This window comes from Saccopteryx leptura, chromosome X (genome assembly GCF_036850995.1).
Source record: "Saccopteryx leptura isolate mSacLep1 chromosome X, mSacLep1_pri_phased_curated, whole genome shotgun sequence".
Classification (NCBI taxonomy): domain Eukaryota; kingdom Metazoa; phylum Chordata; class Mammalia; order Chiroptera; family Emballonuridae; genus Saccopteryx; species Saccopteryx leptura.
In genome coordinates this window covers 101142134-101167478 of record NC_089516.1, presented here as the reverse complement: position 1 = coordinate 101167478, position 25345 = coordinate 101142134, and the positions used below count along the sequence as shown (strand labels likewise).

The 25345-nt window shown below is 37.9% G+C and overlaps 1 protein-coding gene across 5 annotated transcripts in view; it reads left to right on the top strand.

Annotated features, from left to right (window-relative positions):
- Positions 1-25345, top strand: part of CHRDL1 (chordin like 1) — a 143188-nt gene that overhangs the window by 73566 nt on the left and 44277 nt on the right. For 3 of the 5 annotated variants that reach the window (XM_066356142.1, XM_066356140.1, XM_066356138.1), the window contains exons 5-6: positions 11265-11410; positions 12825-12918. In XM_066356142.1, coding sequence (XP_066212239.1) covers positions 11265-11410; positions 12825-12918 — 240 coding nt within the window. The remainder of the gene's footprint in view (positions 1-11264; positions 11411-12824; positions 12919-25345) is intronic. The other 2 variants (XM_066356141.1, XM_066356139.1) reach the window with 1 other exon arrangement.

Here is a 25345-nt window from a genome sequence, read left to right as displayed (position 1 = left end):
CCCTGGTGGGCGTGCCGGGTGGATCCCGGTTGGGCGCATGCGGGAGTCTGTCTGACTGTCTCTCCCCATTTCCGGCTTCAGAAAAATACAAAAAAATAAAAAATAAAATAAATAAATAAATAAAAATAAAACATCGTTCAGACTTAAATATAAATAAAACGGAAATAATGTAAGTTATTTATTTTTTCTCTGCGGACCGGTACCATATGGCCCATGGACCAGTACCAGTCCGTGTCCCAGGGGATGGGGACCATTGGGTTAGGGTATCGTCCTGAAGTGTAGAGGTTGCCAGTTTAATCCTTGGTCAAGGCCCACACAAGAACAGATTGATGTTCTTTTCTCTCTCTCTCTCTCTCTCTCTCTCTCTCTCTCTCTCTCTCTTTCACACAACAATAAATTAAAATAAAAAATAAATTAAAAAGTAAATCTCTTTTTGTCTTCAGATGGAATACATTTGGTAAGCTAGAAATAACCATAATAGTTGGTTGTGTTGTATGTAGCGTCTTTCTCCTTGAGCCTTTTCAAAAAGTATAATCTCATTTGTTCTTACTATGTCCCTGTGAGGTAGAAGCAGGTAAAGTGATTACCCCCCAACAATCACACACATACAAATGCAGAAAGTTCTTCTGAAACTGAGGCCCAGAGATGCAAAATGACAGCAATCTCATTACACAGCAAGTCAATGGCATTACCGAATCAAAAACACATATGCTCCCTTTCCCCCTAGATCATGTGCCCAGTCAGTCAGCACCTCTTGCTTCATAGAGATATGGTCTTCCCTTACACACACCCTCTCCTTAAGCCATCCTTCCCAGCAGTTGTCTGACAAGATGGCATATTCAGGCACAGTCAGCTACTAACTAACAGCAGCTGAAACATTAACGGAAGTGGGGCGAAAAACAGCTCATAGATGGGTTCCGGATGAGGAGGGGAAGAACTGGGATTACACCATGGTGTGAGCTTTCAGCACCCTCTTCCACTCTCTTCAGCTGGACCGGCACATGACTGTTTCTTCTCACTCGGCACCTTCTTGGTTGGGATGGAGTGTTGTGTCTGTCTGTAGACCTGCAGAGTGATTGACTAAATCTGCTGCAAGAATTTCCTGGCCTGGGACCCCACTGGGGGTTAGGTTGGGGGTGGGAGGAAAGAAGTGACTTGTCTTGCTGAAGTGTCAGCCCACAGAGACTCTCCTTGAAGATTCCAAGCAAGAAAATTCTTACCCCTGTTGGTCACATCCTTTAGCTCAGCTATCTGGTCAACCTACCCATCTCCCAAGGTGGGTACCCCATGACATGGCCAGGAAGCACAGACAAATTTATGACTTGCCATTGACCCCCTTGGCCCATTTGTGGTTCTCCTGTTTTCATTTATCTTTCCCTTCTTTTCTTGCCTCCCTATTACCAGGGTATACAGCACCTTCATTCTGTTCAGGCGTGCCCCACTCTGATACTCAGCCTTTGTGTTTGCATTGTAGGATTTTTAGCAGTTCACATTTCTGGATAAGAGTGTTATTGAGATATAATTCACATAATGTTTACCTTTTTAAAGTGTATAGTTTAGTTAGTTTTAGTGTATATACAAAATATTGCAACCATCATCCCAATATTTTTATCATCCCAAAAAGAAACCCCATACCCACTAGCAGTCATTTTCCATTTTCCCCTCACCACAGCTTCTGGCATCCATTGATCTACGTTCTGTCTCTATAGCTTTGCCTATTTTGGACATTTTATATAATTGGAATCATGCAATCTGTGGCCTTTTGTGTCTGGCTTCTTTCATTTTGCACAATATTTTCAAAGATTATCCATTATAATTGAATATATTGCTTTGCTATGGATATGTATTTTGTTTATCCATTCATCTATTGATGGACACTTGGGTCAGTTCCACCTTCTGACTATTGTGAATAATACTGGTATGAATATTCGTGTACTATATCTGTTAAGAGTTCTTGCTTGCAGTTCTTTTGAGTATATACCTAACAGTGGAATTATTGTTTCATATGGTAACTGCTTCACTTTTTGAGCAATATCCAAACTGTTTTCCAAAGCAGCTGTAGCATTTTAAGTTTTTACATTCCCACCAGCAGTGTATGAAGGTTTCAGTTTCTCTACATTATTGCCAACATTTGTTATTATTGTCTTATTTATTACAGCCATCCTAGTGGGTATGAAGTGGTATCACTGTAATCTTTTGTCTCCTACCCCAAAAGCTTTGCACTTTGCTGAGGGACTGTTCCAGTCTTTGGTACTCATTACTATGAACTTACTAAATCTCTGGGAAAAACAAGGCCCTTATCTGACTAATACTTGAACTTAGGGCCTTGTCAGGTACTCTGGCAATGCAAAGAAGAAGAGAAATTAGGGACAGAGTGAACTTGCCACCATTGGAAACTGATGTAGAAGGAGCAGTCAGCTCTACCAAGCAGCTGAGAACTGATGCATAAGGAGTATTTTTAGTGAACATGATGGCCCAGAAATGACTCTGGTCATCATTCGGAATCTGGCAACATTTGAGAATTCTACACAGAAGTGAAGCATACTCAGTTTTGGTGTACTTTAGTAAAAATACTGTAGACTGCTTAAACAAAATTTATTTCTCACAGTTCTGGAGGCAAGGAAGTGCAAGATCAATGTGTCAGCAGATTTGGTATCTGGTGACAGCCCACTTCCTGGTTTATAAACAGCCACCTTCATGCTGTGTTCTTACATGTCGAGAGAAGAGATCATCTCCCTTTTGCTTCTTATAAAGGCACTAATTCCATTCATGATCACTCTATGATAATGACCTAATCATATCTCAAACACCTCACCTCAAAGTACTATCATATTTGAAGTTAGATTTTCAACATAAATTTGAGAAGGACACAAACATTCCTATTCCTTTAGGCACCCTAAAGACAGGCAGCCCCACATCTCTTTCCTTACCAGCCTGCTTTCTGCCTTCCAGGAACACTATCAAGTATAGCTAATAGTAATATAACAATAACAGCATTTATTAAGCATTAATATGCACCCAGCATTATGCCATGCAAGTTACATGTCTTACCGCCTTTGATCCTCATAACAATTTATGGGGGTAGGTACTATTATCAGTCTAATTTTATAGGTGGGGACACTGAGGCTCAGAAATGTAAAGTGATCTGCTCAGCTAGTAAGTGATAACTAATAGTGGAGTTGGAATTTGAACCTCAGTGGAATACTCTGAAATCAGACCTTTCCTCCCACTAGGACAGATCTTTGAGGCTATATTTTCAGTAATCTCCCACATGTAAGCCCTAAGTTCTGGAAAGTTTCATATTACTTGCCCTGGTGCTCTACTGCTTCATTATGGATAAAGCAGCAAAGTTACAACTTAATTATCTAGAAAAATAACCTGTTTTCAAGCATTGTCTTCTGTTGGTACCTTAGTATGAATTAGTTAATGAGATTAATCCTAAGCTTCCCTAGCAAGACATCAATGTGATGGGCCACAGGAGAGTTAAGTTTCTGTGGCAGAGGAGTGTTTGGAGAAGATCTGAAAATCAGTTCTTTGCCTGAGGAAAACAGGTCTAACTAAGTCATAACTTTGAGAGGTTCAGGGAAGAAAGAAATGATAGTGGTCAGAGAGCTGGAAGGGAGAATCTAAATGGTAGGTATCATTGGTTTAGCTGGTGTACTTATTTGAAGCAGTACCTTTGCTTTTAGTGAGCATCCCAAATAAAAACACATCTGAACACACATGACCTCAGAGGATGAGCATTGTTCCTTTTTGGAAGGGGACTATGGACACTCACTCTTTGGGATGCAGTCGTTCTGCAAGATGTGTCACATTCTTGCTATATGCTCTGACATAGTCTGACCAAGATGCCGTCTCTAGTTGTCCCTCCTTCCACTACAGTGGCTCTGCTTGGAGGAGCACAGGTAATTTCTTACTAGCACCATTATTTGTCTGCTTTCCTTCCATCCAGGCCAAGACCTAAAAGCCTGCCCACACTTACACATTTTGGAACAATATGTTTTAGAAAGCAATATAACAGGCTCCACTTTCCCCAAAGGTGCTAAATAGCACCAGTTGGAGAAAACAATTTCACTGCAGCGGATTGGGATGACAGAGTCTGTCCCACTCATAGGATAGAGCTGGGCTACTATGACTAGCCTTGTAGGATGGATTTTCTATGGTTGGGAGGGACCCAAAATGGTCACCTAGTCTAGCCCTGGATTTCAAGTAGAATATTTTTTCAAATATAAACTCTTCAAATTTAATTCATGAATGAAAAATACAATTGGGAATATTTTCTATTCTTTAATTTGAATCCTTAGTGATGCAGTTGACACTCTTTCCCACTTGGCATCACTTGGCAATTAGTAATAATTTAACCTCTCCTATTCTTAACCCTTACATGCTATTTAATTATATTATCATCTGACACTTTTTTGTGCTGGCCCCTCCAATGACAGCAGAATTCTCCTTGAAGTCAAAGACATTTCTTATTTACCTTTGTAGCGCTAACCTAGCATGGTATCAGCTATTATCAAGAAATTGTTAAGGAGCTGTTAGTGAGGTATAGTAAAACACCTCCATAATTACTTTCGAATGAAGAAGGAAAAAAAGAGGGAAACAATGTCTTAACTGTCCTTTTTCTTTTTTATTTTCTTTTTTTTTAAGAGAGAGAGGTACAGACAGGAATGGAGAGAGATGAGAAGCATCAACTCATAGTTGTGACACCTTAGTAGTTCATTGATAGTTATCTCATATGTGTCTTGACTGGAGGGCTTCAGGCAAGCCAGTGACCCCTTGTTCAAGTCAGTGACCTTGGGCTTCAAGCCAGCAACCTTTGGGCTCAAGTGAGCAACTATAGGTTCATGTCTATGATACCTCACTCAAGCTGGCAACCCCATGCTTAAGCTGGTGAACCCATGCTCAAGCCAGCAACCTCAGCGTTTTCAACCTGGGTCCTCAGCATCCCAGGCCGATGCTTTATCCACTACACCACTGCCTCGTCAGGCTATCTTAACTGTCTTTATCCCACGTCACCTCCCATACATGTAAACACAAAGCAAATATCTTTTAGTTAATTGTCCAGTTACCTATGGAAACAAGGAAAATCCTTGCATGCTTTTCAAATTTATAGCTTTCTTCTATATGCCTTCCTTTAGAACAGCATCATTTACCATGAACTTGTGAATTTTGTTATGTGTTACATACTTTTGAGCTGTTAAAAATAAATTATCTCTAAGCCTCATGGTCATGTAAGATAGATTGCACACTCATTTTTAAGGACGAGGAAGCCAAGGTGAAAAGTGATTAAGTAGCCTTCCCAAAATCACAGAAGAAAGACATGCCAAAGCCAAAATTTGTACCTAATGTTTGTGGACCCCAAAGACAAAGCTCAATTTTTTTTTTTTTTTTGCTTACATCGTTATAAGATACAGAGCTGAAAACCACTGCATACAATCAGTACCTTACCACACAACTTCCTTTCCTAGCCCTTTTGCCATTCTCTCCTTGTGTTTCTGAGATCTAGGGTCAAGCTCTTTGGACTAACAGTTCGGTTTTGTTATGTGTGTGTGTCTATTTGTTTGTCTCATGGTAATTAAAAGGAACTTAACCTTTTCTTTCAAGTATTTCACCCTCATCTCCACATCCTGCCTCCACCACCATCTTCAAAATGGCCTGCAGATATGCTGGGACTACAACAGTAGGATGACAGACAACCAGAACAGAAACATCAGCATAAGGCTGTCAACACAAGGAATGTCCAAACCTATAGAGAATTTTTATAAGTGTTTATCTGAGCCAAACAGATGATATTGCTGGGAAGCAAGATCTCAAATGTTCCAAAGAATGACATTTTTGCAGTTTCTTTTATATATTTGGAATTTAGAAGGGAATGTACGGGGGATTATGTGAAGGTGGGAGATAGTAATGCTGGGATAGGCTTACAGGATCATTAACAAACTTATGTGCCCCCTCCTGGCCTGTGGTGATTCAGTGGTAAAGCATTGGCCTGGAATGCTAAGGTTGCTGGTTCAAAAACCTAGGCTTGCCTGGTCAAGGTATATAACAACAAGCAACCAATGAACAATTAAAGTGAAGTAACTATGAGTTGATATTTCTCACCTCCCCTCCTCTCTCTGTAAAATCAAAAAATAAAATCTTTAAAAAAATATGTGCTCCTTCGAGAGTGGTTATACCTTCCAGGGGTCTGAAAAAGACACATTTTAAAGGTGTGTTAACCTAAATACACAAGAACAGTGGACAGGGCTCACTTAAGGCACAGGTTAACCTTTCAGTAAGGAAGTTATAAGCCTGAGTGCATGACTATGCACCATGAGCTACCCAGTTAGGAATTTATAAGGGGATCATCCTGTGAGGATACTTTCCATTACTGAACTTATTCATACCCTTTCTTCATCTACAAGGCTCAGCCACTAAAAGTAAAGTAGGAAACTAACGTTAGCAAGGGCAGAAGAAGTGGGACTTGGAGTCAAGGAGATTAAGAAATGACCCCTGGGAGATCTAGACAAGTTTGTATTTATTGCACTAACACTAAGAGCTTATTTGCCATCTGCTATAAAGAAACAGCCTTTTTGACTAACCAAGAACTGCTCCACTATGAAAATAAAGATTTGAGCATAGGTGGAGTGGAGAAGAGAGTAACCAACCTGAGGATTTTTGGTTCTAAAGAGTTGGAAGAAGGGTAGTACCAGTGGGGAGAAAATGGTGTACCAAAAGAAGTAGTATAGGACCACAGACTTCTTAGTGAAATTTGCCAGTTTCTCTAAAAGGAGGAGGGGGGAGAAGCCTGTAGCAAAATTATTTACACTAAGATGTTAGTGACAGTGTTCAACCTCTCACAGAAGTTTTGGCATTTATAAAATCTGATTGCAAAAAGACAGATACCCCAAAGGAATGAACTTCTAATGATGATAGTTTAGACATCTGTGAGAGGTGTTGAGGATAAGAGTTTTCCAAGCCCCACAAAAATCATAGTTCTGTTTACATACAATAAAAATAAAACCATCCCTCTGGGGGAGAATAAACCTTTTTCCCCAGTACAACTGTACTCAGATGCCTTAGTGCTTTTTGCCTGCTTGCCCCATGATATCCTCATTCATTTCGTAGAATGCTGAGTGGGATTTGACTGGAAACACGAGAAATGGCTGAATCTAGATGCCATATAGCTTGGTCACTTGTGTTGTAGTATTTTTCTGAGGAGCCTTGAAGCCAGCTTTGCTTTGGACTGATTTTCTGCCAGTTTTCGGCCAGGAACACAATGTGTTTCAAGGATAGTTGGTTAGAAACCCAGCGACCTTGGAAAATCTGGAATGGGGAAGGGTAGAGTACGAGGTGGCTATTTTATTCTGTGGTTCTTTGCATGCTGTGTTGGGCCTCTAAAAATGTAAGGGGAAATTTGAGTTCCACATCTCATTATTAGATAGAAAAATTGAGACCCACACAAGGAAAGTTGTTTGTGTGTAAGGATATGAAGAGTGGGTACCAGATCTTGGGTTATGACTCAGTCAGCCTCCACCCCACCCCAGTTTTAAAAATGTTCTTTAGTAAAAATTGTATATATTTAAGGTATACAACATGCTGATTTGCTAGGCATATATATTGAAAAGATTACTACACTCAAGCTAATTAACATTATCTCCTCACATTGTTACAATTTATTTTGTTGTAAAGGCACCTGAAATCTACTCTCTTAGCATATTTCCAGTATACAACACAATGTTATTAACTATAGTCATTATGCTGTACATTACATATCTAGACTTATTCATGCTACATAACTGCAACTTTGTACACTTTGTAAAATATCTCCTAATTTTTCCTACCCCCTACCCCTGGTAACCACTGTTGTATTCTCTATTTCTATATATTGAACTTTTTACATAAATTACACATAAGTGAGCTCATGCAGGTTTATTTTTTTTCCTTTTCATATCTGGCTTATTTACATTGGCAGAACATCCTTCACTTTTACTGATATTGTTGCAAATGGCAGGACCTCTTTTTTTAAGGCTGAATAATATTATTTATATTATATACATATGTATACATACAAATATATATATCACCATTTCTTTATCCTTTCATCCATCAACAAACAGACTCTACGATTGTTTCCATATCTTGGTTACTGCAAATAATTAAGGAATAAAACATAAGAGCATAGATATCTTTCTAGGTACTAATTTTATTTCTTTTCTCTCCCTAGTTTTAAAATAAAGAGCACAAAGTTTGAGGTAGGAAAATTATATTTCTCAGTTGGCTCTCCTAACAAATAGCTGTGTAGCATGGGCCTAAACTTTTTTGTCAGTAACCTAATTTTTATAGTTCCCCCCACCACAGTAGTGATAGTAGAAGAATGAAATAAGAATAAATGGGAAGATGTTAAATTTATTGTATAAGACTAGTATTAAGCATGAAAATAAGTGGCTCCTTTTTTTAATTCTGTTTTATTTTTCTCTTGTTTTTTTCCCCATTTTCTATTGAGTAAATTAATATATTCCAATGTCAGATTACTCTGAAGATTATTACAAGAAATACTCTCATGGTCAGGAAACCTTGCACTGCAGTTGCCTTGCCATTGGTCCCTTTGTGGAGTATACTTAAAAATTAATTCACATAATTTTGAGGCAAAATAATTTATAACATTTTCCCCCTTTGGTATTCCAAAGATCTACCAGCTCCTATAAGAATCACGGCACATATTATTAATATATTGTAGGTCATCCTAGTTTTTCTTCATCAAAAAATACTGAGATTTGGTATAATTAGAGCCCAAGGGGCAAATGACCCTACTCTTGTCCTTTCCCCAGTGAGATTTACTCACTCCTGTCTTGTATACTAGCGGCAGCTGTCTGCTTGAGTGTATTTGCTGGCAGGAGCAGGACTCACAGCCCAGATCAGAGAGTCAATTAGTATGAGTTAAACTTTTTCTAAAAGCTAAGGCTGCGTCTTTTTAAGGCAAAACTAAGGACCTTCTTTTGTGTTCTATTAATGTGTGTCATTAATAAATAGTTAAAACCCAAGGGATTAGGTACCCAGAATTGAAGTTTGATAAACTTATATAGCAAAGTATAGACTTGAGTTAGTCACCAGAATGACTGAAGCCGAAGAAAGTGTGATATCAGTTTTCCAGGTATTTTAGGCTGAAACACTTAGAAGGACAAAGTAGCCTTCTTTTAAATTGACTGGTCCCTGGCCTGACCTGTGGTGGTGCAGTGGATAAAGCGTTGACCTGCAACACTGAGGTCACCGGTTTGAACACCTGGACTTGCCTGGTCAAGGCACATATGGACACTGATGCTTCCTGCTCCTCCTCTGCTTTGCGCTCTCTCTCTCTCTTCTCCCTAAAATGAATAAAATATTTTTTTAAAATAAATTAATTAATTAAATGATATCTTTCTCATTTGATGTGATTGGCATCTTCCATGATAGTGGCTAGGAGGAAAGATTCTAGAATCAGTCAGACATCAGTTCAGATCCTGGTGCTAGCACTTAGCAAGTTGTATTACCTGGGCCAAGTCAATGAATATCTTAAGCCTTAGTATCCTCATCAGCAAAATGGGATAATCCTAATGTCTACATGAGAGCTTTATTAATAAGAGCCAATAAGATAATATAAGAAAAACCACCCACCATTTGTCCCTGACATATTAATTAAGGCTCAATAAGTGTTAACTATTGAATTATTATTATTAGCCTTTATCATTTTCACCTATATCCTGAGCATAAGTCCATTCTGTATTTTAAACAGTTATATTGCAGTGTAATTTACCTCTAAGATGAACTAATTTTCATTATAACTTTGACTAATGGGAAAGAAAGAATTGTCTAACTCTTGAAACCTTCTGCTAATGAAACACAACTCCCTTAATTCCATATTCTGAAGCAGAAACTTGCCAAACTCTGCTTGTATCTATTATTAATTTGTATATCAATGATTAGCTTAATCAGAGGCATTGTTCACTGTTGTTGGTGTGAGTGTGTGTGTGTGTGTGTGTGTGTGTGTTTCCATTTGCATGAACCATGCACTTTAAGGAAGTCCAGTGAAAAGGCTTCTTGAGACCATTCACTTAGAGTCAACTCACCATGTGCACTGACTTTTTGCTCCATGGCAATCCTGAGCTAGACTCCATGGAGAAAGAGACATGAAAGGCAAAGTTTCAGTTCTCAAAAAGCACTATGTACACAGGGGTTAACAGGAAAAAAGATAGAATTTAGGGTCAGGAGATCAGATTTCAATTCCCTTTTTGTTTTTCCACTCACTAACTTGGTGACTTCAGATAACTCTCTCAACCTCAGAAACTTGTTTCCTTCCAATGAAAAAATGAAGATAAGAATCTGACTTATTTGACTGACAAGGTTATGAGGCTCCATTGTAATCATTTGTCAAATCTTTTTGTAAATTGTTGGCTAGGTGACTATTTTTCACAAATACGAGGAACAGTGTTATTCGAGTGCCAGACTGTGTGCTTCAGATATCAAACACCTTGAAAGATCCAAATTGTAGGCTGGAGCTGTTAAGGAATGTTTTCTGGGGAAAAAAAAGACTTGTTACTGAGTCTTCAAAATTAGATAGGAAATCAATAGGTGGAAAAGAGTGGGAGAGAGGGTGTAATCTTTGTGAAGGGATTAAAAATAATCAAAGACTTCTGAGGCTGGACAAGCATTCAAGTACATTCCAAGTGATATAAAACATTGGAGGGGGTAAAGTTATCAGAGTAATTATATACAATAGATGATTCTTCTTCTGAAAGGACTCCCTCCTTCTCAGCAAGTTAATACCTTATTCTTCTAGGTCTGCCAGCTCCATCAAGGCCGGGTCTTTGCCTTCCTTATCTGATCTCTCTCTAGTGTATATCACAGAGAATGGTTGCACAATAAATGCTCAACAAATAAAGGGATGGATAACGGTCATGTCAGTTGCTATTCTTGTCTGCCTGCTTTAATGTAGGCATACCTCAGAGATATTGTGAGATTGGTTCCAGACCACCTCAATAAAACAACATCACAATAAAGCAAGTTGTAATCTTTTTACTGGTGGAGGGTCTCTCCTTTAATTTGTAAAATTCGCAGTACTTATGAGGCACAATAAAATGAAACAATAAAGTGAGGCATGTCTATATTTTTTCATCATCAGCCACTGAATTAAGAACTATCTTTTAACTCCTTCAATGTAGTAAAGCCCTAACTACTTTTGGAATTTATTAAATTCTGTACAATGATGCCAGTACTTGGTATGGTTTTTCTCCACCCTGTCCCAGAAGAATCTTTATCCCCAGTGAACAATAAGGTGACCAGCAAGTCATGTGAGTACAACGGGACCACTTACCAACATGGTGAACTGTTCATGGCTGAAGGACTCTTTCAGAACCGGCAACCCAATCAGTGTACCCAGTGCAGCTGTTCGGTAAGATCTTTCATCTTATTGTCCCTGATAGTCCCTACCCAAATGTGAGAGCTTCCTCTGTACTTAAACCTTTAGTTTGAGCCTACACTGTAGGGTGTTTGAATGGAAGATGAAGTGCATTTAAATCAGAAGCATCCCTGTCAATGCATACTCCCTGAATTCATCAACCCTATAATTTTTGAAGAGGTTAGACCTAGTCATATCCTGGCCTTAAAGTTTTAGGACTACTTAAATGAACAGAGATGAGCTAGTGGTCTTGACATGCACTTCCTTTAGCAATACTTACACCACTAAAGCCTTCATCTGAAGGAGTCAATTATTTGAAGCTAAGGGTGAAAAAACCACTGGCACCATTTAGGACCACTCAGCAAAATTCACTAGAAAATGGGATGTCTCTTGGTTTCATATCTCAAGTATTCTGTTAACTAGTTCATCCCTGGTGCCCTACAATGAGAACTCTCTTGACAAAACATGATTTATCTTATAACATTGATTTTCAAAAGAATATGTATACTTTAGCAATAAAGTACAGTGATTATATCTTCATCTAATTTTGCATTCTAGCAAATGAAATAGTTAGAACTAGAAAATGGAGCACAATGGGTATTTAAACTGCAATGTGAGGGAATGAAGTTAGATATAGAAACAACTATTTTTCCTCTAAGGGGTAGTTAATGCTGGATTGCCAAGGAAAGTTATAGAATCTCTTCCCATGGGGATTTTAAGTAATATCGTGTCTCAGTAGTTTGGGGTAATTTGGTTGTGGCTTTGCCTTCCTGACCTTTCCGAAACCCTTCTAGCCCCAGAATTATATGCTTCTAAGAACTAAGAGCAAGGCTTAAGGAGTAATGTTTGGAACGTAGAACTTTGAGGAATGGAGATTACGCAAATACAGTCATAACAGCAAGTAAATTTAATCCTCTCCTTTGCTTCTTGCTGGACTGAACTGTCAATTTAGATCATTTGTATAACTTTATATTACCTCAGAGAGCTCGTCTCCTGGGATTGGAAGGGGTAGTTTAATGAGAGTTACAGAAGATAGCTATCATGCAATCCACATTCCATGAAATCCCCAATATCCAGTTGAAGTATAATGGTGATCAAGAGATACAATGAACAGAGGAGAGAGGAATAAGACTGTATTGGTGGTTTGGAGGTCCACAACAGCCCTCACACTGAAGACTTTTTGCCATTTTAAAGCAAGATGAACAAAAGGACTGCCAACTCTTCTGTGGCTTAGTCTCTGGTGTGATGAAATAGTAAACAGAAAAAGAATGTTTAGTAAAATTTAAGAAGTACCTAGAATCAACTGTGGGAGCACAGTGGGGAAGAACATGCCATGTTTTGAGCCTCTTCTCATCCCAGTTACCTAGCTAAATCTCCTTCTGACCTTAATTCTGTTTCTTCTTGGCAGGAGGGAAATGTGTACTGTGGTCTCAAGACTTGCCCCAAGTTAAGCTGTGCATTCCCTGTCTCTGTTCCAGATTCCTGCTGCCGGGTATGCAGAGGTAGGTATTCCATATCTCAGTACCCATAGTGCTACCAATCTGAGTAGCAATACTAAGAAGAGAGGAAAACATCTGCCTAGTATCCTAGGGAAAGTGAAATTTCTGTTTTAGCCTTAGTTTCTAGGGATGCTTTCATACACAAAAGGCACAAAAACATAAAAGCACTAATTTTAAGGGCCACTACTTGACTTGAAAGAAACTCTGCAGGAGTGTAGGAGTGTGGCAAGACAAGTGGGGCGGGAGTCATCTACTGTGAAAATTAGTGTCTTTATCTGTCTTTCCCTAATCCTCTCTAGTTTGGCCCCCACGGTGATGTATTGTAACACACAGGATATTTTCACACACAGCCTTTAAAGACAGAATGGGTCTTGCAAAACATTGATGTGACCATTCTGAAGACTGTGCAGGGAAATTTTATGTTATTCTTTAGAAATTCCATCATAAGATGGTGATAAACTCAATAAAAGCAAAATGTAAGGCATCATTTTCTCAAATTATATCTAAAATAGAATAATCTTTTCTCAAGCCAGTTTTTTTTTTCTTCTTTGGGTTCCATTTATTTGATATTAAATGCCACCACTGTTTTTTTTTCTAGTTTCCTAAGATCAAACATAACCACCTTCTCCTTTATTACATGTTTTCAAATTACCTAATTTGTCAGCAGTCTTCTGTATTCCTCCCTTCTCCTGTTTTTCCTATGGCAATATTCTAATTTTGTCTTTTTTCTTTTCATCCAATCAACATATTTATTGAGCATCTACTATATGCTCAACATTGTACTAGAAGCTGGATACATATTGGTGAATATAGTAGACTTACAGGGCACCTGCCAGACTGTATAGCATCTTTATATGAATTACAAAAGTGATCCCTTACTTAAGACACCTTGCTGCTATTGGCCAAAAGTGCTTGTGAATACACCCCCATAGTTGTGGCACCCTTGTGGAGTACACAACCTATATAACTATATCTGGAATATATAGCAGGAAAGTTATATTCTTTGTTATGAAACTCACATTATGGAACTCACATTCTACCAGAGAAGACAAATAATAAGGAAACAATAAACAAACATCTAAATATGAACGGTGCAAGTACAGTTGGTCCTCCGTATTTATGGGTTCACATCTGTGGGTTCAACCAAATACAATTTGAAATATTTGAGGGGAAAATCCAAAGCAAAACTTGAATTTGCCATGTGCTGAGTGCTATGGTAAACCTAAGTGAATAAACTGACATGTAGGCATACCCTGCAGAAGTCTATATGTAAGTATGGGCTGTATGCAAATACTATGCTATTTTATATGAGGGACTTGAGCATTCTCAGATTTTGGTATCTGCAGGGTATCCTGAACCAATCTTCTGGGGACACCAAAGGACAACTGTACTATGAAAAAAATAAACAAAGAGCTGAGATAGGAAATATGATGTGAGGGCATTTAGGTTGAGTGATTGAGGTCACTGTGAGGTAACATGTAAGCTCAGACTTGAAAGATGAAAAGGAGCCATCTATGCAAAGATCCCGGGTATAGAGCATTTTAGGCAGAAAGAAAAACAAGTTCAAATGCCTTGGGCATAGGAGAGCGTAGAGTATTTGAGGAATCTAAGGATCAGTGTAGCTTGAATATAGTGTTTGTGGTCAAACTTGGCATAAGATGGGGTTTACAGGAGTCAGACCATGCAGGATATTCAAAGCTATGGGAAGGAGTTTGGATTTCAGTTTTTAAGTGCATTGGAAAGCCATTAAAAGGTTGTACACAGGGACATGACATGATCCAGTTGATGCCGTTAATGATCATACCAGCTGCTGTGTCCAGACTAGATTTGAGGGAGGCGATAAAACAAGTAAAGAGACAAGGAAGAAGGTGAGTTGAGTGGTCTTGCTAGTGTGGAAGAGCAAAAGTCTGGTATGGGGTCACAGTGCAAATTAGTGGTTCAAATGGAGCCTCTGGAGCTAGATTGCCTTGGTTCTAATTCCAGCCCTGCTACTTTCCAGCTGGGTGATTACGAGCAATGTACTCAAGCTTCCTAACAGTATTTAAAATGAGGATAATTTTAACATCTACCTCCAAATGGTTGTGAGATTTGAATGAGATAAGGCAAGAAGAGAACCTAGCAGTGTCTTGCATATAATGAGGATTCAGTAACAAAAAATGGATAAATTTGAAATATGCTTAGAGCATTGGTACTCAATCATGTGCGCATATCAGAGTTATCTTAGGAAATTTAAGTCCATGCCTGAGGTAGGTGTGATGGAGGTAATTCCAGTGTGCAGCCAAGGTTGAGAACAACTGAGAAGAAAAAATATGTATATTTATAGAATTTTCTGGTAGAGAATGAATATACATTACTACCAGCTTAATTTTCCCAAAAGATAGCCTTAATCATTATAACTCCTGCTCAAAAATCTTTATACGGACACATATACTTAACTATATGACAGCAGTCACAGTTCTGAACACTTTACAAATATGAACTCATTTAATCCCATGCATGATCTCCATTTTATTTCATTTTTAAATTTATTTGTTTTAGAGAGGAAAAAGGGAGAGGAAGAGAGAATGAGGGGTGGGGAGGAGCAGGAAGCATCAACTCCCATATGTGCCTTGACAGGGCAAGCCTAGGGTTTCAAACTGGCGACCTCAGTGTTCCAGGTCGATGCTTTTTCCACTGAGCCACCACAGGTCAGACACATGATCCCCATTTTATAGATGATGAAACTGAAGCAGAGAGAGGTTAAAACTTTGTACAAGGTCCCATACATAGTTATTACAATATTATTGACTGTGTTCCCTGTGCTATACTTTACATCTCCATGACTACTTTATAACTACCAATTTGTAGCTCTTAATGCCTTCACCTTTTTCATTATGTATGGTGCCATGTAGGTACTGGAAATATAGGAAGGAATACTTTGTAAAGTATGTGATTATCTAACCACTATACTGTATGCCTGAAACTAATACAAAATGATATTGAATGTAAACTATAATTAAAAATAAAATTAAAAAATAACCTTGTCCATGGTCATGTAGTTAGTGAATCAAGGAGCTAAGATTTGAACCCTGGCTGATTGGTTCCACATTTCAGACTCTTAACTAGTCCAGGCTCTTCACCAATCCACTGTGCCACTGTTGCCAGTTAAAATCAAATCAACCCCCTGACTCTGACAGTGAAGGCTTTCTGAGATCTAGCCTCAATTTCTTCCATTCACGTACCTCAGGCTCCACTCACATTGTTTCTGTGCTCTTTTACTTTTGTGCCTTTGCTCTCTCCTCCATCCCTCAATATTTCTGAAATTTTAACTTGTCACCTGAAGAACTTGTTGAAATTCAGACCCTCAGACCACAATTATAGAGATTCTAGTTCAGTGGCCTTGGATTGGGGCCCCACGGTGTGCATTTTAATAGGCCTCATCGTTCATCCTGAGCAGGTGGTCTATAGGCCACTACTTTAAGAAACTATTCCTAAAACCCTGTAGATGACTGGGTATGTCCTGAAATTATGGTTTACAACGTAGTTTGGTGCACTTAAATTGAGACTATTAGAATCTGCAAGTTGAGTAAAGCACTAGAAAAGTAAACAACGGCAGTCTCTAACTGGTTGGAGCATCTAGTTCCAAACATGGCAACCGAGTTTGGAGTGAATGAGTGGAGGCTACTTCATGATGAGAAATAGGAGTGAAAGGAGAGAAAATGGCTGCTTAGGTAACAATTGCACATGCACAGTAAGGGTTGGGAGGAGGGAGTGTTTTTTCTTTCTGGAAAACCCTTTCTCTGCATCTCTGCCTATGAAAATTCTGCCACTTCTTCGAGACCTAGTTCAAATGTGGCCTCTTCAGATTGTAAAACAAGTAGTCCTCAGGTCACATTTTGAGATATACAAGGTGGAAGGCCTTTCTTTTTTTCTCTGCCTTCCTATCTCCATCCCTAATTTCTCTACCCTAAATCCTGCTTATCCTTCAAAGGTCAACCAAAATACCACCTTCACTATGAACCTTTGGGAAAATGTTATTAAAACATAGTTGTTATACAATATTTTATTAGATTCAGGTGTGCAACATAGTGATTCAACATTTATCTACCTTATGCTGTGATCACCATGATAAGGCAAGTTACCATCTGTCACTGTGCAGAGTTATTACAATATTATTGACTATATTCTCCCTGCTGCACACTATATGTTCATAGTTTATTTTATAACTGGAAGTTATTAATTTTCTAAATTAAGAGTAAACCTCCTTCCTCTCTAAGACCCCTCAGCACTTCACCTGTGTTTCACTAGTAGCATTTATGACTTTGTCACAATTTTTTTTGGTTATTTGTGCCCATGTTTTATCATCCCTACCAATGTATAATAAGCTCATTAAGTAGGAAACTATTTCTGGTTCATCTTTTATTTTCTCCCACTGTGCTCAGCGTGGGTATATGCTCTTTGAATGAATGCACACTAGCTAGGAAATATTGCCAGAAAGTTAACGATGGTTTCAATGTGATGCCATTAAATAGGATAGTATTGTTGCGCTTTCTTCCTCTGAATTACTGATTGACCATAGTAGGTTGGAATGACTACACATTCGTTCATGTTCAACAGATAATTATCTGGTATCATTTCTGATCCCCCATGTTGTTTTATCCTTCCATCTCACTTAAGGACGCTATAGTTAATAATTCTTTTTGAAAGAAATGACCTTATTCTGAGTATCAGTATATGTTCATCCCTTTTAGTATGTTCTTTGTACCACCCCTCACAAGTAAATATAGATTTATTTGCAGACTAATTTGATTTATGCTTCAATAAGGCCCTGTATATTTTATGCTCTAATTCTAACATATGGGCTGTACCTCAGTACAAGTATTTTGTTTCAACCAGGAAACATGGGTATTTTGCTCCTTACCTCTTTTTCCATCCTTGCTTCAACTTAATTTGAGTCTTCTCCAAAGGAAAGAAAGTCCATACTGAGCAGAAGAGCATACGTGGTTGCTAATATAACCTGCTAGTTGCTATAATCCAGTTCTTAGGCTTTTTTTTTCTGAGAAAAGGACATATGAAATCTAAACTGAGGAACAACCAATAAAAGAATAGAAATCCAGCCCTGGCTGGTTGGCTCAGTGGTAGAGCGTCGGCCTGGTGTGCAGGAGTCCCGGGTTTGATTCCTGGCCATGGCACACAGGAGAAGCGCCCATCTGCTTCTCCACCCCTCCCCCTCTCCTTCCTCTCTGTCTCTCTCTTCCCCTCTCACAGCCGAGGCCCCATTGGAGCAAAGTTGGCCCGGGCGCTGAGGATGGCTCTGTGGCCTCTGCCTCAGGCACTAGAGTGGCTCTGGTTGCAACAGAGTGACACCCCAGAGGGGCAGAGCATCACCCCCTGGTGGGCATGCCGGGTGGATCCCGGTTGAGCGCATGTGGGAGTCTGACTGCCTCCCCGTTTCCAACTTCAGAAAAATACAAAAAAAAAAAAAAAGAAGAAGAAAAGAGAAAAAAGAATAGAAATCCAAAAGACATATTACTGTATCTAAGAGTTAAAAGACATAACTCTGAAGCCAGATGGACATAGATTTGACATAGCAGAGCTACCACCTACTAGAGAAGTTACCTTGGGCTAGCTACTTCACCACTCAGAATCTCAGTTTTCTGAGCTGAGGGAATGGAAATTATAATATCTTTCACCCATGGAAACATTGTAAAAATTAACTGAGATGACAGAGAGTGGTTGGAGAAGGTCTAGTACAGAGTTATTGCTTAATAAGTGATAATTATTCTATGAAACCAAATATATATTTATTATATTTATTATATATATTTATCATATTTATTAGGTTAAATAGAATTGTACCTTCTCTATGTTCGATAGTCTTGACTTTTTATTTACTTAAGCTACATATACAGAACTTTATTTCTAGTCCTTCTTGTAGTAACAAATCTTGGAACTAACCATCCTATCAAGAGTTCTCTTGTCACAATTTAAATTTCTTTAATCATGTTCTTGCAAGAAACAATATAAGCTAGTTATTACTGATCATGTATTGTCCCTTCACGTAGTTGACAGTTCTTTAAGTCCTTTCTTTGCCATTTCTTCTCCAGCCTAAATAAACCATTCTCTTTTATCTTCCTCTATAAAGACTAAATCCTACACTTTCATAAATTGATGCTTTTTTATCTGCCTTTAATTTCTTTGTATCTTTCCATTGCATATAATGTGATTGAATCGTCTTTGAAAAGTTTTAATTTCTGAAGCATCTATTTTTTATGTTGAAATAATGTTTTTTACAAAGGTGTATCTTGTATATTACTCACATAGCAGTGAATCCAGATACACTTCTCCCCTATGCTGGTCACCCTAATTGCAGGCAAAATACTGCAGAAGAAATAACCTTTGAGTGCTGAAATTGCAAATCTTAGTATAAAGGGCCCCATTGAAACTGGCTCTCTGTGCTGTCACCAAATACTAATGCATGCCTTTCTTCCTGGGTCAGACAGCAATATTAGCCACAGATTGAATCTCAGCCTCACTTGTTTAGACATGTCTCTGAGGCTAGGACAGTCAAGAAAGTGTTGGCAGGGTGCGTGTCATTGCTGGCACTTCAGCAAACCTCATCTGGATCAGAAGCATAGCACAAATAGCCACTGGAACCTTAAGGGAAACTTGATCAGAAGAAAACATCTCTTCAGGGATTGTATGGTTGCCATATTCTGGGCAGGCAGGCCTCAAACCCAAACCCACACTCAGCTTCCCTCTACCGTTTATCATTTCTGCTTCCTGTCGCATGCTTATCTTGCCAAAGCAAAGGGAAAGGCTATGTACTTGGACTCTAGACGAGGGAGAGGTATTTGGGGTAGGCTATTGGCTATTTTGAGAGCCAAACTTGCATTTGATAAATGGTGTACATATGTAACACTTACTGTGTACCAGGCAGTGCTTGAAACACTTAGATGTATAATAGCCCATTTGGTTCTCACAACGAAGTAGGAACAATTATTACCCACATTATACAGGTGAGGGAACTGAGGCAGAGAAATTCAGTGATTTGCCCAAGGATAAAAGTAGTAAGTAGCAGAGCCAGAATTTAAAACCTATCAGCCTGGTTCTAGAGTCCCAAATTCTTATACTACCTGGTGGGAAGTATTCATAGGAATGTGACAAGTCCCTTTTCTAGCAATAAGAAGTGAAAGGGGAGAGAGGATATCTGTAGCATATTGGCATAGGCAGATAATTTTAAGAACACACTATCCATCTATCCTCATTAAAGCTTCAACCTTCTCACTCCCAACTATAGGGGAACACCTTTGTTCCACTTTTCTTTCTAGGCTTAAAGACACCTGAATGGAAATATCTACCATCTCTCATTCAGCAAGTATTTGTCAAGCAACCACTAAGCACCTGGCGCTATGCTGATGTTGGAGATACAATAGTATACCGAACAGTTATGGAACTTGCCCTGGGAGAGTTTAGTGAGGAAGACAGATATTTATCAAACAATAACACATGTAAATATGAGACTGCAACTGTGCCACATGATAAAAAAGAAAAGACATCATAAAAGCCAGTCATTGAGAGGGGTCAATTTGGTCAGGGAGGTGAAGGAAGACTCCTAGGACTCTCCTTTCAGCCTCAATTCACACCATGTACATCTTCAGTCTCTGTACCACAGGGTAAAGGATGATTGGTTCAAAAGTTAAGGAGGTAACTGGTGGCTGTCCTACACTCCCAGGATGCCCAACTTCTCATCACCCCATGAAACTAGACACCTGGTGCTGTAAGAGTGTCTAGATTGTTTTTCCTTCATTGTTCTTGCCATACAGTATTCTAGGTTTTTCATCTTTTTTCCCCCAATGTTTATGTAATTGATTTTAGAGACAAAAGAAGGTAGAGAGAGACAAGAAGATCAATGTGTTTATGTATGTACCTTGATGGGGTATTGAACCAGCAATCCCTGTGCTCTGGGACAATGCTCTAACCCAACGAGCTCTCCAGCCAGGGCTAGGTTTTTCTTCTTACGAAACTATGTGATCATGTTGGCCAGTGCTTACCATTTCTTACCATATTGTATAATTTTAATTCTTTGGCTTATTATTTTATTTTATTTTTCAATTATAGTCGACATGCAATATTATATTAGTTGCATGTGTGCAATATAGTAATCAGACATTTATATAACTTACAAAGTGATCAACTCAATAAGTCTAGTACCCATCTGACTCACTACCTATTACAATATTATTGACTATATTTCCTATGCTGTACTTTACATCCCCATGAGTGTTTTTAAAACTGACATCATAAATGGACCTAAAGACTATTTATTCTAAGTCTTCAGCTTGTATTTTTTTCTTTTTTTTAAAGAAAGAGAGCCAGAAGGGTAGAGAGAGAGAGATGAGAAGCATCAACTTGTAGTTGCTTCACTTTATTTTTTTATTTATTTTTAAGTTGATTTTTTATTTTATTTTATTTATTCATTTTTAGAGAGGAGAGAGAGAGGGAGAGAGAGAGACAGAGAGGGAGAGAGAAGAGAGAGACAGAGAGAGAGAAGGGGGGAGGAGCTGGAAGCATCAACTCCCATATGTGCCTTGACCAGGCAAGCCCAGGGTTTCGAACCGGCAACCTCAGCATTTCCAGGTCGACGCTTTATCCACTGCACCACCACAGGTCAGGCAACTTCAGCTTGTTTTATAAAAGTCCTCTGAAAAACAACCTGACACTTCCTTCACAAACTACTACCTTCACTCCTGTTACGTGCCTGTCTTAACTTTTACTCCTCACAAGCTTCTCTCCTCTCTGTTACTAACTGAGATCCTATCCATTTTTCAAGAGCATAATTGAAGTCAGACGTTTTCTAAATAGTTATGCCTGATAAATCAAGTCCTTCTTGGTCTTCTTTGACTATTTTTAGTGCTCAGTCTGGTTAGTAGCATTTGAAAATATTTTTGTATTGTTCATTGTTTCATGGGTCTTGGCTTCTCAACTGTGAAGCTCTATAAGAAAAGGACTGTCTTCATCTTTATGTTTCCCCTCATAATATTAGCATACCTTTTGTGGTGGATTTATTAAAAAGTAGAATCACAGTTATAAAAGGCTCTTTACAGTGCTTCAAGTGCAGTTCTAAATAGGGAGGCAGGAGAAATGACTGAATTTACAACTGAACCCAAGCTCATTTATCCAACACATCTCTAATGAATCCAAGGAGAAAATTGAAGATAACTAAATTTCAAAATAACTGAAACTAGAAGGAGCTGTCTAAAATCAATCTGCCAGTATTCAAGACAACTGCTGTTTTACCTAGGACTCTCAATTGATCTGTCAAAAACAGCCAAGTTGCACCTCATATGCCAGCTTAACTGGGGACCCAGAGATCTCAAGGGAAATGGTCTATGAGATATTTCGTTTTATTACATCATAAAAATATACCAAAAAATTTAAGTTTCAAAATCAAAGAAAACTGGAGAAAATAACAGCAACTTTAAATACAGATCCTCAAAAATCAATCTAAAGTTATTTTCGTTCTTTCCCACATTTTCTACAGAAATACTACCATCTCCTGGACATAATGTTAGGAAAAAACTACTTAATAAGAAACACTACTTTTTTTAGTTTTCATGAATGGTTCCTTTTAATTTTATTTAGAAAATTAACAGGGTGGCATTGATAAATAAGAGTACATAGGTTTCAGGTAAATATTTCTACAGCATTTGAAATGCTAAAATTCTATAGATTGCTAATTCTGTGATCAGTGGCTCAGTTGTTGAAATACATATGCCATGACTTACTTTAGGGACAAGGCCCTATTTATCAGTTAATGGGTTAATAAGAGAGATGCTAATTAGAAAGCAATACAGTTATAAAGAGGTTTAGAAATAGTGATGACAATACTCATTCATCTAATTTATTTTAAATTTTATTTAGAAAATAATCTTTAACAGGATGACATTGATTAATAAGAGTAAATAGGTTTCAGGTTACCATTTCTATAGCATTTGAACTGTTGATTCAGTTGACTACCCATCACTCAAAGTCAAGTCATTTTCCATCACCTTATATTTGTCCCTCTTTATACTCACCTACCTTCCCCCACATCCCCTCCCCCTGGTAACTACTTCAATTTTATCTAGGTCCATGAGTTTCAGTTTTATATCCCACCTGTGTGTGAATTCTTAGCTTTTACTGATTTACTTATTTCACTCAGTACAGTATTTTCAAGGTCCATCCATGTTGTTGTAAATGTCACTATGTCATCATTTCTTATGGCTGAGTAGTATTCCATTGTATATACATACCACAACTTCTTTATCCAATCCTCTATTGAGGGACACTGTGGTTGTTTCCAATGTCTTGGACACTATGAATAATGCTGTGATGAATATAGGGGTGCATGTTCATACCAATGTTTTTGAGTTTTGAGGGTAGATACCCAGTACAGGGATTGCTGGGTCATATAGTAATTCTCTTCTTAATTTTTTGAGGAGTGACCATACTTTCTTCCATAATGGTTGTACTAATTTTCACTCCCACCAGCAGTGAATGAGGCTTCCTTTTACTTCACAGCCTCTCCAACACCTGTTTTAACTGTCTTATTGATAATTGGCAATCTAACAGGTGTGAGGTGGTATCTTATTGTAGTTTTTATATGTATTCCTGGAATAGCTAGTGAAGATGATCATCTTTTCCTATATCTCTTGGCCATTTGTATGTTCTCTAAGGAGAAGTGTCTGTTCAGGTCCTCTCCCCATTTTTTAATTGGATTGTTTACTTGGTTGTTGCTGACCTTTGTGAGTTCTATGTATGTTTTGGATATTAACATCTTATTGGAGCTTTTGTTGGCAAATATGATCTCCCATTTAGTTGGCAACCTATTTGTTTTGTTGTTAGTTTCTTTTGATGTGCAGAATCTCTTTAGGTTGATATAGTTTCATTCATTTATCTTTGCCTTTACTTGCCTTGCCTTTGGGGTCAAATTCATAAATTGTTCTCTACGGCCAAGGTCCATAAACTTAGTACCTATATTTCCTTCTATGTTATTTATTGTTTCACATCTTATATTTAGGTCTTTGATCCATTTTGAATTAATTTTTGTGCAGGGGGACAAACTGTAGTCAAGTTTCATTCTTTTGCATGTGGTTTTCCAATTTTCCCAGCACCATTTATTAAAGAGGATTTATTTTGTCTATTGTGTTTTTGGCTCCTTTGTTGAAGATAATTTGTCCATATATATGTGGTTTTATTTCTGGGCTTTCAATTCTGTTCCATTACTGTGTATGTCTGTTTTTCTGCCAATTTCATGCTGTTCTGATTATCATGGCTCTATAGTATAATTTGAATTCAGGTAGTATGATACCTCTGGCTTCATTCTTGTTCTTCAGGACTGCTTTGACTATTTCAGTTTTTTTATGATTCCATACAAACCTGGTGGATTTTTGTTCTATTTCCTTATAAAATTATATTGGCATTCCAGTGGGGATTGCATTAAGTTTGTATATTGTTCTGGGTAATATGGCCATTTTAACTATGTTGATTCTTCCAATCCATGAACGTGAAATATTTTTCCATTTCATTGTGTCTTTCTAATTTCTTTTAATAATGTTTTGTAGTTTTCAGTATATAGGTCCTTCACATCCTTTAATTAATTTCTAGGTATTTTTTTTGTTGCAATTGTAAAAGGAATTGCTTTTTTTTTTTAAGTTTCTTTTCTGAAGTTTAATCATTGGCATATAGAAAAGCAATAGACTTTCAGATATTAATTTTGTATTCTTGTACTTGATTGTGTTGGTTTCTTGTTTCTAATAGTTTTTTGGTTGAGTTTTTGGGGTTTTGTATATACAGGATGATGTCATCTGCAAAAAGTGATATTTTTACTTCTCTTTCCCAATATGGATGCATTTTATTTTTTTATCTTGCCTGATTGCTCTGGCTAAAACTTTCAGAACTATGTTGAATAAGAGTGGAGAGAGTGGTCAGCCTTGTCTTGTTTCTGATTTTAAAGGAAAAGTCTTTATTTTTTCATCATTTAGTATATAAGCTGATGGTTTGTCAGTTTTTCACCATTGTCATATATGGCCTTTATTATGTTGGAGTACTTTCCTTCTCTAAACATTTTACTGAGTGTTTTAAACATAAATGGATATTGTATCTTATCAAATGCCATTTCTGCATCTATTAATATGTTCATATAATTTCTGTCCTTACTTTTTATTGATGTGGTTTATTACATTCATCAATTTATGTATGTTGAACCATCCTTGTATTCCTGACATGAATCCCACTTGATCTTGATGAATTATTTTTTGTGTTGTTGTATTCAATTTGCTAGTATTTTGTTTAAGATTTTTACATCTGTATTTATTATAGTTATTGGTCTGTAGTTTCTTCTTTTGTGTTGTCCTTGTCAGGTTTTGGTATGAGAATTATGTTGGCCTCATAAAATGTGTTTGGGAAT